The following is a 17,120-nucleotide window of genomic DNA, read 5'->3' as shown; positions in this document are numbered from 1 at the left end:
AACATTAGCCTCATCCAATTGGCAATGAATTAACTTACACCTATTAAACATTGCCACATAATGTGGGAGAGCTGACATCACCCTCCCCTGACAGCTCCAGACATGTGCAGTGGATATTTGAGTAGCCCCACTTAGGAAACAGGGGCCCAAATCCTTGGCACCAGCAGGTCTGACTGACTTGACATTGGACCAGCAAATCTTTGTCTCAGGGTGTCACTTTTGACAGGTGAAATGGTTATCACCTAGTTGTGAGACCTGGTCTGCACATTCAAGGGGTGTGAGTTTTAGCCCCTTTGATCAGCATATGGCCTCATTAACACATCAGAGGACTCATGTACAGTAGCTCACACTGCCTTTCTGAATAAAAATATGGCATAAACTGTTACATGGGAAATTATACTTTCTATTGGTAAGAAGGGTGGGATAGGTGGGATTTAACTTGTGTCCAAATATTACCATTATAGCATGTATACAACGAAAGTTATAATTTTTTCACTTTATCCATTGTCATGGATACAATACCATTTTCCCCCTCTCTCCATGTTAATACATAACATAGCAATTAATTCTGCTGAAGCGGGGAAATGCAGATCAACATATACACAATATGGTTAACCCTTTCCCTCCGACATGATTTATACACACATAGTAATATAACACAGACTGCTGGGGAAATACATCTCAGACCTGGGATAATTCTGCTGAAGCAGGGGGATGCAGATCAACATATACACAGATCCCTTTAACCCCTCATACCCTGATCATGACACTGACGCCGGCAGATTAGAATGTGTTCACCAGCAACTGGAGTGCCACCTCTTAGTACATCCAGCGCCTCTCACTGCTGCATGCCTCCCGGCACTGCGTTACTGTGTCAAGGTGTCAGTAGCCAAAAGGTGTAGCCTTTCAGCTACAATAGGCTCCCAGTGAATAAGCTACCTCTCAGTATTGGGGAGGAAATCACCTCACTTAAATCAGGGCCGCCCTGATGTTCTCCCAGGTTACATACATTTAAACCTTTAACCAACATGTCTAACGTATTCAATACATGTTACATTCTGTCATCAATCTACAATGTTTCTACTACTATGGTGAATAGCCATATTTTGGATGGCTTTCCAAGAATCCTTCATATGTAATGTGAATGTGTTTTATAAAAATTATTTCTTATGTTGTGGCTGTCTGTGAATTGAAAGCAGCTGTTGAAGCAATATCCTACATGTTCCTGTGTGTTGTTTTATTATAAATCAGTTCTGTAATATGAGAAAATAATTGTAGCATTTAAAAATAAAAAAAGTTTTAAATACATTTTGAATGTTTCTAAAGTAGGTAGCATTTCCAAAGTGACAGCCCCCTTTCCCTTCTGATAGTCTCTGGCTCTTGAACCCAACTATATCTTTAGCACTGCACCAATTGTATCTAGTAACTGCACATTCAATCATATTCCAGGACTACATTGCCCACAATACTGTGCAAGAACTGAATGTAATAACCCTGATCAAGCGATCGATTACTGGAGAACAGATCAATCTGTAGCTTAGCTAATCAGTTGCATTGTGCAGATTATATTGATGCACATATTTAATGTGAATATATATATATATATATTTAAAACGGCAGCTTGAACTGCAGCTTTACATGCTTCAATGATTTAGTACCAATTATCCTTAACCACAAAATTCTACTCCTATTTAATGTTGCGTGCGTGACAATTAGTGGCATTATAAACATCTGTTTTACTTTGGCTAACCAAGGTATATGAATAGTTACATCACATTTTAAAAATATATCAGGTTATAATGCTTTTGGGTTGATAATGAACACATATTCATTGTTTCTAAACACACATGGAGGCTATTACTTGTAATTTTTTGTTTAACAACTTTAATTTATTGAAGTCACAAGCCATAATGACATAGCTACTTAAAGGAAGCCAATTGAACACTTACTTTGTGGTAGAGATGGTGGATGCAGAGATGGAGATAGAGTTGAGGCACATTATGATGAGAAGGAGGTTTGGCTTTGGAGGAGAGACATAGGAGAGAGGAGAGGAGTGGGACAAGATAGGATAGGGAGAGGAGTTGGACAGGATAGGAGAGGGAGAAGAGATGGACAGGATAGGAGAGGGAGAGGAGAGAGGTGGTGCACTGTCCACGCTTATACCGTGAACACACACTTTTGGAGAGGCTTACTGAGGATGAAATTATTAGCAGATATTGCTTGAGTTCAGCAGCAATCTTAGCTCTTTATGCAGAGCTGAACAAAAGAAAAGAACCCCTAAGTACACTAAACTAGTTGTAATGATGAATACATTAAAATAAACTTTATTTGGAGAAATCCTCAATTAAGATACTGATCGGTAAATAAACCTCGGTATGAGGTGTACCTAAACAAAAATGCTAATTGAATAAAATATGGGGTGGGTAAAATGAAGGGTACGTAGCCGCACTAATTATAAATAATTGGGCTCTCAGCCGCACAGATAACCAATGTATAGTTACTGAGTGGTGACAAAACGGGATAGTGGATGTGAGCCACGAGCCACGTATATCTGTTAGGGGTTCGTATGGCTGGCAAAGAAAGCTCAGCACTGAAGGGTAAAACCCGTAGCAGATAATTATGTTTAACAGGATATGGATAAAAAAGAATTAAAATCTCAGTGTATTAGATACACATGTGGGGGATAGGGGAAGAGGGGGGGGGGGTGGGTGGGGAAAGGGGGAGGGGGGTAAGGGCAGGGGGTGGGAGCAAGGAGGAGGATAATGCTGGAGGGGTTGATAATTGGTTTTCCACTTTAACTAATCAAAGAATACATAAAATTATGGATTCAGTGACTCACACGGACTTGTGTGGTGTCTCTCCCTCAACGCTGACTGTAGTGGATTTATTACAGACTCATATGCTGGAGTCTCAATATACATAAAACTCACACGGCCTGATGTGAGTCCTTGTCCTCAGAGGGTGATGTCCTGTATGGATGGTGTCTGGGTTGTCTCAGCAGAATTATCCCCCGATGGGTGTAGTGTGTGAGTGTCTCCTCTCCCCGTTTCCCAGATGACCAAAAGGAGTGTATGCCAACAAGGGTTAACAACAATAAAAAAGGTCTTTAATGGGTATACAGTGGAGACATAAGCATATGAAATGCAAACATGTGGTGAACCATAAAATGTATAGAACAATCTATGACACAATGAAATACAATAAAATAAGACACAATGAAATAAAATGAAATAAAGTAAACACAAGGACTACACTCACACTTGAAGTCAAATAAAATGGCCCAGCTTCAGCCGCTCGGTACACTCCTGCACGGTCTCCTCCTCCGTTCTTGTTCCCACTGGCGCGTCCGGCAGTGGAACTGGAAGAGGGGATCTGCACCGGATGTCCTGCAGTGTGCTGGGTCCCTCTCTCAATGAGCTCCGGCAGGGAACAACATGTTTCGCAATAAGCTTCGTCAGGTTCCTGCCGGATGCTCATTGTGTGCTGTATATATAGGTATCCCCCTTTAGTTAATTGGTTGATCACCTGTTTCTGATTAAAATTAAAACGGAGTAAAAATGACTATTTTATGTCTTTATAAGTGTTTCCGTTATTAGCCCTTAGTATTTATGGTAACCGGATGATGGATTTCAACTTTATAAGAGGAGATTGCATAATAAAAATTGCATAGTAGAAATTGCATAATGATCTTTACCCAGCACTACTTACAAATGGGTGTTCAAACAGACTTAGTTTTTCTTTCAATTGCGCGACTATCTGGTGGGAACTGTATTTTCAAAATAATCAGAATGTTAGGAACCATTCAAATCCTCCGTGAGTCACTTCTTTTAAACTTTTTTTGCTCTGTTTGAACACCTATTTTGAAAATACTGTTCCCACCAGATAGTCGCGCAATTGAAAGAAAAACTAAGTCTGTTTGAACACCCATTTGTAAGTAGTGCTGGGTAAAGATCATTATGCAATTTCTACTATGCAATTTTTATTATGCAATCTCCTCTTATAAAGTTGAAATCCACCATCCGGTTACCATAAATACTAAGGGCTAATAACGGAAACACTTATAAAGACATAAAATAATCATTTTTACTCCGTTTTAATTTTAATCAGAAACAGGTGATCAACCAATTAACTAAAGGGGGATACCTATATATACAGCACACAATGAGCATCCGGCAGGAACCTGACGAAGCTTATTGCGAAACATGTTGTTCCCTGCCGGAGCTCATTGAGAGAGGGACCCAGCACACTGCAGGACATCCGGTGCAGATCCCCTCTTCCAGTTCCACTGCCGGACGCGCCAGTGGGAACAAGAACGGAGGAGGAGGAGACCGTGCAGGAGTGTACCGAGCGGCTGAAGCTGGGCCATTTTATTTGACTTCAAGTGTGAGTGTAGTCCTTGTGTTTACTTTATTTCATTTTATTTCATTGTGTCTTATTTTATTGTATTTCATTGTGTCATAGATTGTTCTATACATTTTATGGTTCACCACATGTTTGCATTTCATATGCTTATGTCTCCACTGTATACCCATTAAAGACCTTTTTTATTGTTGTTAACCCTTGTTGGCATACACTCCTTTTGGTCATCTGGGAAACGGGGAGAGGAGACACTCACACACTACACCCATCGGGGGATAATTCTGCTGAGACAACCCAGACACCATCCATACAGGACATCACCCTCTGAGGACAAGGACTCACATCAGGCCGTGTGAGTTTTATGTATATTGAGACTCCAGCATATGAGTCTGTAATAAATCCACTACAGTCAGCGTTGAGGGAGAGACACCACACAAGTCCGTGTGAGTCACTGAATCCATAATTTTATGTATTCTTTGATTAGTTAAAGTGGAAAACCAATTATCAACCCCTCCAGCATTATCCTCCTCCTTGCTCCCTTACCCCCCTCCCCCACCCACCCCCCCCCCCTCTTCCCCTATCCCCCACATGTGTATCTAATACACTGAGATTTTAATTCTTTTTTATCCATATCCTTTTATTTCATTCGGTTCCATCGACATCGGGAGGCCCGTGAGGTTTGCGCTGACTATCTTCACACCACAACTGCCACGCTAAGAAGGAGACGGGATTCCCTTCTCCGAAGTCAAGCAGCAACCAGGAAATCATTAAAAAAAGGGCCAGTATATATTTTTTATACTCTTTTACACTTCGTACACAATCACATATCTATATTCCAATTTATTTGAATAGCTTAGGCGTTGCAGCACTTTCTCCGCCACAAATCCTAGGGAGCGCCCCAGTTCAAACAACCTCCAATTATGTTTAACAGAATGGCTGGCTCACAATGTATCACACCCTCCTCATGGAAATATCTCATACATAGCAAAGTGGGCACATACTGTATGTCCATTTAATGTATTGGGATGGTAAGAGACGGAAGCCTTAGGATGCTTCTATTTAAACGTCATGTCCTGCCTTGGCAAGTATATATCCGTCGATATACCTTGTGTCTGGACAAAAAGGCAGACTATACACATCTGTCAAAATGTCTCTATTGACACATTCGAAATTCTCTAAAGGTAATGCTGCATTAAGGTGGTGCAGCAATTGAAAGCAGGTAAGTAAAATACTGTGCGTCCAAGTGAGTGTCCAATGAATGCGTATCCTGCCCGTGTCAGTGCACAGCACAGCTCCACAGATGATTAGCCGAAGTGTAGTTGTATGTATAAGTGGGTGTGTAGTAATCACAGGGCCGCGAGTCGGACAAATTGGCAGACTAGTATGGTCTGACAAGATGTCACTGATGACCACATCTTATGACCAAAAGACCTGAAACAGGTCCCACTTGTTAAACCACATGGCTGTATGTTGTTGCATTGTGAGAACACCTTATATGCTCAAGACGAATTTAAATCTGCTTGAGAACTATACCTCTGATTGGGGTGAAAGACCCGTTTCGTCACAGTGTAAGTCACAGTTTGTAAATTTAAAGACAGTTGAGAATAAAAATTACCATAGGCACTGCGTGGCTGGACAGAGTAGCAGGCTACAAGCGTCTGATACAATGTCTCTAAATGTCATGACTTACACGGCACTGCTCGATCTTCAGGAGGTAATAATAAAATACCCTCGGCCCTTAAGGCGCCTTTTAACCCCCTCCTTGGTATACAGGTGTTCAATCTATATACCGTCTATTCTCCAAACTTGGAGATAAAAAACAAAGTTTTGTATATAATAACTAAGTGTGGGTAGCATACAGGTAGTCTCTGTTGCCGCTCCCACTGACATCAGTACGCCTAATTCCGACGTACGTTTCGCGGGAGGCTTTGTCAAGGCTGGAAGGCACTCCTACAAACAAACGGTATTTAAAGGTAGTGTGAAGGTTCACAATTGGTTCGTCAATCATCAATTCAATCTTGTTCTCTGGGGGCCTCTAGTGGTCAAACATGATAATGCTTAAAGTACATATAAACAGATTATGAAACAGCAGGAATGCTAGTGTACTCATGGAAAACACCAAATCTAAAGGTGGTGTTACTGCTGCGACACACTTTATTCGAGCAAATACCCAGTATGTACCTGTCAGATACCTGGAATGCGCTGCTCCTCACCTCAGACAAGCCCCGTTGCGTTTGCCTTCCCAGCCATGGTTCATGCCTGGCTGACGGGCGGCTGATCTGTTAAATGATAATGATTAGGATTTAATAGGCTGCAATGCTTTGCGTGTCTACCAGATGGCATAAATTCATGAATTGTAATGCAGTATATATATATACTGTGCAGTATTGCAGCCAGCGGGAATAAAATGCTTCAATCCCTGCCTGGAAAATAACGCAATGCACTCGGGCAGAAAACAGTCACAAACCTCAATACACCCGAGTATACCCGAATTCGTGGGACTAGTCGAGCTCGAATAAAGTGTGTCGCCAGTGTAGATAAATGGGTAAAATACAAACCCCTCATTTAGACCCTGGGAAGAGAGCGTGCCCAATGTATAAATCCATCTGGATTCCTTTTGCAATAATATCTCATCCGAGTCCCATTTTCTGAGTCCGAGAGAGAATTGGTCAATACCAACGATAGTCAAAACACTGCTATCTCCGTTATGGTATTCCTGGACGTGTCTAGCTACCGGTGTGTCCATTTGATTGCGAATGGTGCCTAGATGCTCTAATACATGGTGTCTAAATGGACGTCTGTTTTTTCCCACATATTTCTTTTGGCAATTGCAGGTGACCATGTATATAACCCCAGAAGCTTTGCAGTTGATAAATCTTCTGATGTCAAAGCTTCTGGTATTGTCCCAGTTTTGGAATGTTTTTGTTGTTTTAATTGACTTGCAGGCCTTACAGTTGTGACAACTAAAACAGCCTTTGGGTTTTTCTTGTAGCCATGTATTTTGATTATTTTCTCCCTCAAAATGACTATTAACCATGTGGTCATGTAGGTTTTTGGCTCTTCTTGGTGTCATTTCCGGGTAGGTTTTAAGTATTTCATTTAGATCTGGATCTGCTTTTAAAATATGCCAATGGGTTTGAAACACTTTTCTGGCCTGTTCCCATTGTGAATTGAAGGTTCCAATAAACCTGATGGAATTCGGTTCTAACACTTGTGTTTTTATTTTTGAGGAGAGTTTCCATGGGGGTGCTTTTAGCTCTTTTGTAGGCCCTTTTTATACTGTTCATACTGTAACCACGGGCTATGAACCTCTCTTTCATAAGCCTAGCTTGGTCCTCGAATTCTGAGGATGTGGTACAGTTTCGTCTAATCCGAAGGAACTGACCGACTGGAATGTTCCTGATTAAATTAGGGGGTGGTTGCTGTTGGCCCTAAGGATGCTATTGGTAGCAGTCGCCTTTCTGAAAGTAGTTAATGATAGGTCCCCATTCTACTTGATCGAGATTTTAAGATCAAGTAGAAATCTCAGTGGGACCAACTTCCAGGGTGAGTCTTAGGTTGTTTTAATTTTTATTGAGTATGTTAATAAACTCTTTCAACTGTATCTGAGTCCCATTCCAGAGTAAAAGTACATCATCTATGTACCTATACCACATCTCTATGTGGTTTGTGAATATTTCCATATTCTCTGCGAATATTATTTCGGCCTCCCACCAGCCCAGGTACAAGTTGGCATATGAAAGAGCACATTTTGTGCCCATTGCTGTACCCTGAGTCTGGTGGTAAAGTGTTTTATTGAACCAGAAATAGTTCTTGGTTAGGACGAAAGTCAACAGCTTTAGAAGGAACGCATTGTGTTTTAAGAGGTGGTTTCCTTTGTTTTTCAGAAAGTATAGACAGAAAAAAGATGGGTGCAGAACAGCGCTAATGATATATCAAATAAAATTACAAAGTGTATAGGCAGCCCGGTAAATGACTGGTGGTACAACCAGTCAGAATGACAGAACGAAAAAAAGGGGATAACCGGCGCCAAAAAGGTAAAATACCAAACCAATATAGGTGTGACAGTCCAAATGCAGTCCTTGAGATGATGAAATATGATGATTCTCACCTCAGCGGGATATATGTGGAAAAAGAGAAAAGAAAAACAGATAATGGTGCAGTAAATCAACACTGGGGGGGTGGACAAGGACTAACAATTTGAGACATACAAGACATACAAACGTAAAACACTAGCATGGCCTATATATTAATAAAAAGCAAATTTATTATGGTGTGGAAGGTGCATAAACCGCATCCGGAGGGGTAAAATTACAACCCTACTCACAAGATGCTGGAAAGGTTAAGGCAACGAACTGGATGCATGCAGCTTGGCTCTCAAGATGGCGACCGGAGCACTTTGCCTGGCGTCCACACGTGACCGGGATGGAAGACAGGTGACTCAGATGACGGGGCCTCTGGGCGAACGTGACGTCTCCTCCGCTGTAGTCCCACCACAGGCTCACTTTCTCCAGTCCTCCTCAGCAACCGCGATAACGCCGCAAATCGGTTGTAGCACTTTGAAGACTGCAGATTTCTCCTTTTGGGACTGCAGACTTCACCACGACCTGGAAACACTCTAAAAACTCGAAACTTCCCGACGCGTTTCGTACGCATGCGCGTACTTCTTCAAGGGATGTGCTTGCCTTTTAGTCTCTATGGTATATATACCATCAGTCCAAAGTTCTTATTGGTTAATTGGATAGTTAATATTAACCCCATGTAGGGCTGATAGACGGCAGCACATAAAGAACGGCCTATGCTAATCAACATACAGAACAAACATAAAACATAATGGGATAACGGAAAAAAAAACATTAAGAAAAAACATTAAAAACATTTAAAAGAACATTAAAAATGAATACAAATGTAAAGAGGCAGAACAATGAATTAATGACTTAAAAATGATTATAGAAAGGCTTTGAGTTCAAAGTCGATATTCATTCCTTTCGGGGAGAGAGTTTTTAGTTCATATATCCAGTAAGCTTCACGCATACTGGCCTGCTGGAGTCTACTCCCCCCTCTGGGATTAACATCAACCTGCTCAAATGCCTGACAGATAAGACCCTTGGGATTTTTATCATGGTACAGAGAAAAGTGATGCGAGACACTATGTGTCACTAAGCCCCTCCTTATGTTGTAGATATGCTCATAGACACGTCTCTGGAACGTTCTCCCTGTTCTGCCCACATACACTACCGACACACTTTATTAAAGTGTGGCCGGTACCGCAAGACGGGAGATTTCCCGGCTTGCTAGAGCCTGCGCCCCCTGCACGCGCGTCCAAGGCTCCCCGAGGGAGCCCTGGTGTCCCGCGATCGCGGGACGGCGGCAGGGGGTTCCGGGGGACCCGGCGGACCCGGCAGCGGTAGGGAGAGCGCCCCGATCAGAGGGCGCTCTTCCGCTGCTTCGGCGCGCGCCCGTCACCCTCGGGCGCGCCAGGCTACTGCTGCGGCCAAGAACGGGCAAATGCTCGAATAAACTTGGCCGCAGCAGTATTGTAAGCCACAAGGGCATTGCAATAAATATATAACATACATGGAGTGGCAGTTAATGAAATTATGTATAGGGTAACTCCTATTAGTGACGTTAGATGTGAATTGTTTAGAATTTTTACTAAAAGAGCATGCTACGCACTTTGCACAGGTGAAGAAACCTTTTAAACTCCCTCCTAGTTTCTGTTTTTTTTGGTTCACCGGACAACTGGGAGCTAGATTGGATTTCAAGTTATTAGCCTTTGAAAATATAATATTAGCTTTTTTTGGAAGGATATCTGCCAATACTTCATCTTGTAATAAAATAGGCCAATATTTATTTATAATTTGTTTAATTTTTGGCGCCATCTCATTGTATTGAGTGATGAACGCTACCTGATTGTGACATCTATTTAATGTTTCCTTCTTTTTAGCATCGTACTGAAGTAAAGTGTCCCTATTGATCTCATTAACCTGATTAAAAGCCTCATTTAATTCAAACTCTTGATATTTTCTATTAATACATTTTTGTTTTAAATCTTCTGCTTGTTTCTTAAAAATCTCATCTTCGGAACAGTTACGTTTAAGACGCACCAGTTGTCCCTTTGGGATATTTCGCAGCCACTGCGGATTATGGTGACTATCCGCGCGCACATAGTTATTTGCCTGCACAGGCTTAAAGAAGGTCTTAGTGTGCAATATATCATCTTTGACATATATGTGAAGGTCCAAAAAATCAATGTGTTCAGTACTAAAACTACAAGTGAATTTAAGATTAAGGTGATTCTGATTTAAATATGTGCAAAAATCATTTAAGGAATCCTGAGTGCCTGACCAAATAAAGATCACATCATCAATGTAGCGCCGCCAGAGCACCAGGCTTGCTCCTAGAGGACAGTTGTTCCAGATGAACTCCTCCTCCCAACTGTCCATAAATAAGTTGGCATAACTAGGAGCAAACCTCGTGCCCATAGCGGTACCACATTTCTGAATGTAATAGTGGGAATTAAAAGTGAAATAATTATGTGTCAAAATAAACCAAATACTCTCCATCAAAAAATCCCTCTTAGTGCGTGAATAGCCACTGGAGTGTTCCAGTTTGCGAGACACGGCCTGGCATCCTTGATGATGGTCGATAACTGTGTATAAGGATGTTACATCAGCTGTGGCAAGAATGTAACCATGCTGCCATTTTAGATCTTTTAAAATTTGTAGCGTATGTGTCGTGTCTCGCAAATAGAATCTACCACCAGTGACTAAGGGTTGAAGATGGTGATCTATAAATTGTGAAAGATTTGAAGTGAGGGAAGAGATACCAGAAATAATAGGTCTCCCCGGAGGCGCAGTTAAATTTTTGTGAATCTTAGGTATAAAGTAAAATAACGGTGTACGTGGAAACTGAACAGACAAAAACTTGAACTCATCCTCACATATTGCCCCACTATCTACACCAGAAGTCAACAATTCTCCCAGTTCGGCTTTGAAATGCACCAAAGGGTCACTGTTAAGGGGGAGGTATGTGGTCTCATCTCCCAGTAATCTCATGGACTCTTTTAAATAATATTCTTTGTCCATGACCACAATACCCCCACCTTTATCAGCCGATTTAATGACAATGGAGTCATTATTCTCTAGATTTTGGACTGCCTCTTTTTCTTTAATATTAAAATTATCTTTTTTAATTTTGTATGTTCTACATGAATTCTCTAAATCTATGCTGACCATCTCTACAAAGGAGCTCACTAGATGTCCTTGCGCGAACTTTGGATAGAACGTGGATGCTTTTTTAAAAATCTTTTCTTGAGGGTCAGTAGTGCTGCGTACCTCTTGAATGGGATTAATTTGATTAGTGATTTTATCCCTAGCAAAATATTTTTTCAGGGCGAGTTTGCGGGCAAATTTGTGAACATCTATAAAGAGATTAAAACTATTCGGTCCACAGACTGGAGCAAACTTAAGCCCTTTGTTGAGTACTTTTTTCTCAATATCAGTGAGCTGCTCCATTATCTGTTTTTCTTTTCTCTTTTTCCACATATATCCCGCTGAGGTGAGAATCATCATATTTCATCATCTCAAGGACTGCATTTGGACTGTCACACCTATATTGGTTTGGTATTTTACCTTTTTGGCGCCGGTTATCCCCTTTTTTTCGTTCTGTCATTCTGACTGGTTGTACCACCAGTCATTTACCGGGCTGCCTATACACTTTGTAATTTTATTTGATATATCATTAGCGCTGTTCTGCACCCATCTTTTTTCTGTGATTGCTTTGTGTTGTACATTCGGTGTTAGCTGCTGTTTTTATATATTTATATTTTAATTGTTCCTATTAAGTGTAATCATTAGTTCTCTATTCATGAGATCTCGTCATAATGTCAATGTTGATCACATCTTCAGTGACCCAAGCTCAGTCCAATGTATAGAAAGTGTGACTGAAGACTTTCATCCAATACTTGCTCAGTTAGAGAAAACACTTATGCTAGAAAGCAAACAATGGTGGGAAGCCACCACACTGAGCAAGTATTTGGAAAATCACCGTATCCCTAGGGGTCTTAGGGTTTGCAAAAAAACTACCGGTGATGCACACAATGAGGGCTTCATGAGGGAATGGAATGAAATACTAGACCAGTGTTCGTTCTCTCTCATGAAGCTTTTGGTGCATCAGCGGAGAAAAACCCTAGTCGAATTGGACGATCATATATTAGATATGAAGATCCATATAGATCCTTATAAAGACAACAAAGAGTTGCTCGCTTTAGAACCGACAATTAAGAAAAGGCTAGACCAGGCAGAATTAGAGATAGTTCAAATCAAACAACAAAAATTTTTCAGGGACAAACAAGACTATGGGCCTCATGCAGTAAGCGTCGATTAAGTGAAATCGGCAAGCTTACCGATTAGTCATGTTAATGGCGATTTTTCCTCTCCGTATGCAGTAAGTGCCGAATACATTCAAAATCAACCCGAAAACAAATACGCCCACTCTCACGATGATTAGCCGATCACACACAGGTGTATCGGCGTGCGTGGCGGGGTGCTGATAGGTTGCCCAATCACAAATCTTGCTGAATCAGGCGAAACAAGCATGTATTGGATTGCGCGCCATATTTAAAGGCAACGTGTACTGCTAATCATTCTCTGTGTTGTTGGGAGTGAGAGAGAGAGAGACGCACAGAGCTGGCTGATTGAACATTTGCATATTGACAGAGAGACTTGTTGTGTATTGGGTGAGCTTTGTCCATTGTTGTTTTGTTTACATCTTTGTCTTGTTTTATATGTGGAAGTGTTTCGTGTGATTGGCTGTACATTAGTTGTCTGTTTTTTGTGAGTGCTGGAAGTATGCCCGCAAAGCGTGGGAAGAGTGATGCTGGTGGGAGTGGGAGTGCTACTCGTGCGAGTACGCGTCGGAGTGAACGTACTGTTCAGGGGAGTGATGTTGCTGGTGCACCGAGTGGTGTTGCTGGGAGTGGGAGTGCTGTTGCTGGGAGTGGGAGTGTTGTTGCTGGGAGTGGGAGTGCTGTTGCTGGGAGTGGGAGTGCTGTTGCTGTGAGTGGGAGTGCTGTTGCTGTGAGTGGGAGTGTTGTTGCTGGGAGTGGGAGTGCTGTTGCTGGGAGTGGGAGTGCTGTTGCTAGGAGTGGGAGTGCTGGTGCTAGGAGTGGGAGTGCTGGTGCTAGGAGTGGGAGTGCTGGTGCTGTGAGTGCTGCTGGTGGCGCAGTTGCTGATGGGGTGGATGGTGGTGGCGTGCTTGCTGGTGGGCAGCTTTTGGAGTCTCTTCCATTGGAAGAAGGAGAGTCCAGTCAGCACCAGCCAAGCTCTGACCCTAAACCTGCTCGGAAGAAACGTGTGGAGAAGCCACGTAATCCTCGCTTCAATGACCAGGAAAATACAGCTCTTGTCACTGGCATTCTGGAGCACTATGACAGTATATATGGAAATTTACTAGGTAAGTGTACCTTTACATTTATTATTCAAATACATGTGATCCTAGGTCATCTGAGTTTTGTTCATATGCAAATATGGGTTCAGAATATCTTTCTATGTTAATTAGTCTGGAAACACAGCTTTTTATCATGCCTTACAAGGACAACTAATCACAGGCGGTCAATTTGCCATAACTGCATACAATATGAATGCAACCTTGCTTACATGTATAGGTTTAGTAGTGAATGCTCATGTGCTTCACATATTACACCTAAAACAGCATGTTTGCTATCTCTTGGAACAGCTAGCAGTGTAGGAAACTGGTGCTTCTATTATTATTAATTTACCTCATATATTTTATATGTTTTTCAAGGGCGGACAAGTTCAGCAAGCAGAAAAGAAATGTGGGACACAATAGTCATTGGTGTCAATGCGTGTGGGAATCATGTGAGGGACAAGCGGAATTGTCACAAGAGATTTGATGATTGATATTAGGTCAAAATTGAAAAAGAAAATACAACACCAACGCGTGCATGCTACTGGCACTGGAGGTGGGCCGACACCACAACGTCTCATATTAAGTCCATTGGAGGAGCTGCTTCGGGCAAAATTACTTCCCGTCGTCGTGGAAGGCTTACCTGGTGACCGTGATATAGGAATTTATCCCTCACAATTTCCACCAGGTGAGAAATATTAATGTACTAGGCGTGTCGTTGCTTACAGTTATTTTGCATATTTACACTGCTTTTTATACTGTCTTCACAATATAAGCATACCTGCATCTATATATGTATATGTCTGATTCTGTATATATATATATCTCAAAATAGACATATATGTTGTAGTCCTACTAAAAGCAGTAACTAATATAGCACGTGCCATTGTGTGCTCATTTACATGTGAATTCCCAAAATGCATTGCTGCAGTGGAAGCAATTGATGGTGGGCGAAGATGGGGAACAACAGGGTAGTACACATGTGTAACACATGTTAATGAGAAATTATTACTAGCTACAGGTATAGAACATAAATATGTATAATATTATTGTGTATTTTATTTATTTTACTCCGACAAACATGACATTACTGCCTATTTTAAGCATGCATCAAATATATTGCATGCAACGGCCTACAAACATCACTTGCACTAACACATCTATAGTTGTTTATGAAAAGGTCCATTTTTGCTTTAAGTCATTTACAGACAGCATAATGAGGCACACGTATCATATGTTATGTCATTGTTTTCATAACTTAAAAACTGCACACGACTATTTAGCTCATCTACCATTGTGTTAAAGCAGCTGCAATTAATATCTCATCACAGCATACATTTCAACAGAGGGGGTGGGGTTCAGCACACACACTAATTACAGGTTCATTTTAGGGTCAACTTAGTTCACACCATTTTCACCTGTTTCAAGTAATTGAAAGGTGTGGCTGATTAGGCTTTTTGGGGAAGGGAATACCGTTATTACAACCTGACTAGCACAACTGAAGTTAATCACACTCATTTGAAAGCTTCACTTTAGCTACTAAATGCCCCAACAACTCATTACTTATCAAAGCGTACGTCACACATTAGTTCACTCATATCTATAGTTGAACTACTACTATCAACGACACATTATCACACACTGCATGTGTTGTCTTGTTTAGTCACAGCCACATTCATGTGTGTCACATCTTATATTAATGTACCACACATATCCTCTACCAAAAACAACACTTTTTGCAATATGACCACCTTCATGATAACCATTGTGAATGGTCATCTCATGATAGTTATGTACATTATGATACTGATATCACTACACAACATATGATTTTTATGTACAAATTTTATCTATTTATCCTCACGCATTACTGCAGGAACATAGTATGTTTTATGTTAGGGAACTCAAAAGTTCTAAGTACACAGGCATGTACATTGTTATTACAACTATTTATGTTCACTTTCACACACACATTTTGGGTTAAGGAAATGATGCTGTTAGGTACTCATAAATACAGAACATACAATAACTGTTTGTTCAATATTTACACATGTAAATGTAAAACTTATGTTATTGTTATATATAGTTGCCCCTGAAGGACATGTGTCACCTGAGATGGAACAAGTGTCTTCACCTGGGTCAGCCAGCTCAACACACCTAGAAGGTGAGTGTATCAGTTGGTGGCCATATAATATGTGCTCTTCTATATGTTATGTTGTCATGTTCATTATTTGTTTTGCACATCTTCTTTAAATAGGATTACTTAGTGTCAGTGAAAATGAAGTGTAAGGCAACTTGTATTGTGTTAGTGATGTTAACTATCATGTAGGAGTTGTGAGTTTACAGCAAGTTTTCATTCACTCATATTTCATACTGAGTCCAAACATTATTCTTAAGTCAAGGTAGTTTTTAATGTGAGGTTATAAAACGTATGGAAACATGTTAGTTGTTACTTATGACACAGCAGAGATTAACATGCCATTTAATAATGTGTACATTTATTTGTAGAACATGATGAAGAGGATTATGATGATGATGATGATGATGATGATGATGCCGCCGCCGCCGCCATAGACACACAAATACAAGCAAGTGACCATGAAGAGGTTCCAATTGAAACTGTTTTACCGCCAAATCGTCCAGCAAATACCACATATGATGCAATTGTAGCTTCTGAGGGAAAAATTGTGGAAGCAGAAAATCGTCGCCATTCTGACCTGATGACAGTGCTGGAAAGGATGATTGCACTGCAGGAAGAAACAGTTTCACAATTGGCACATCTCCACAGAGTCTTCATTGAAGTGCCTAAACAGTTGCAAAAAATCAACACCTCATTCGAAGCATTAGTTGTTCAGCAAACACAAGCTAATTATTGAGAATGACTAATGTATCACAATTCAACATCAACACCTCACAGGCAGGATCTGTTCATGCTGGCCAGTTTTCACCACATTCATCTGATCTTCATTCACCAGGTCCGAATGTTACCGGTCAAGTAGCAGACATTGCTGTGCAGGTTCCTGACGACATCCTACCGCTGCCATCTGTACAAATTCAGCAGCTGACACCTACAAAGGAGGCGACAAAAACAAAACAAGACACACATGAAACAGACCAACCATCACTTGTGCAGTGTCTACCAACTTGCTCACATGTGTCAGTGGGCACAAGCCCTGTCCGTGAACAGTCACTACCCAAAAGCCCTGTAGGTGAGTCACTGCCCAAAAGCCCTGTAGGTGAATCACTGCCCAAAAGCCCTGTAGGTGAATCACTGCCCAAAAGCCCTGTAGGTGAATCACTGGCCAAAAGCCCTGTAGGTGAGTCACTGGCCA

General features: G+C 41.2%; 1 protein-coding gene across 1 annotated transcript; it reads left to right on the top strand.

Moving 5' to 3' along the window:
* The first annotated feature begins 12,228 nt into the window (after positions 1–12,228).
* LOC142492324 (uncharacterized) lies at positions 12,229–16,664 on the top strand. Its single transcript, XM_075594977.1, has 3 exons — positions 12,229–12,409; positions 15,875–15,952; positions 16,297–16,664. Exons 1-3 carry the CDS (start codon positions 12,229–12,231, stop codon positions 16,662–16,664), a joined length of 627 nt encoding a protein of 208 aa, XP_075451092.1.
* The last annotated feature ends 456 nt before the right edge of the window (positions 16,665–17,120 follow it).

Source organism: Ascaphus truei, chromosome 4, assembly GCF_040206685.1.
Source record: "Ascaphus truei isolate aAscTru1 chromosome 4, aAscTru1.hap1, whole genome shotgun sequence".
Taxonomy (NCBI): Eukaryota; Metazoa; Chordata; class Amphibia; order Anura; family Ascaphidae; genus Ascaphus; species Ascaphus truei.
Note: the sequence above shows the minus strand (reverse complement) of the source record. Positions and strands in the feature narration are given on the sequence as shown.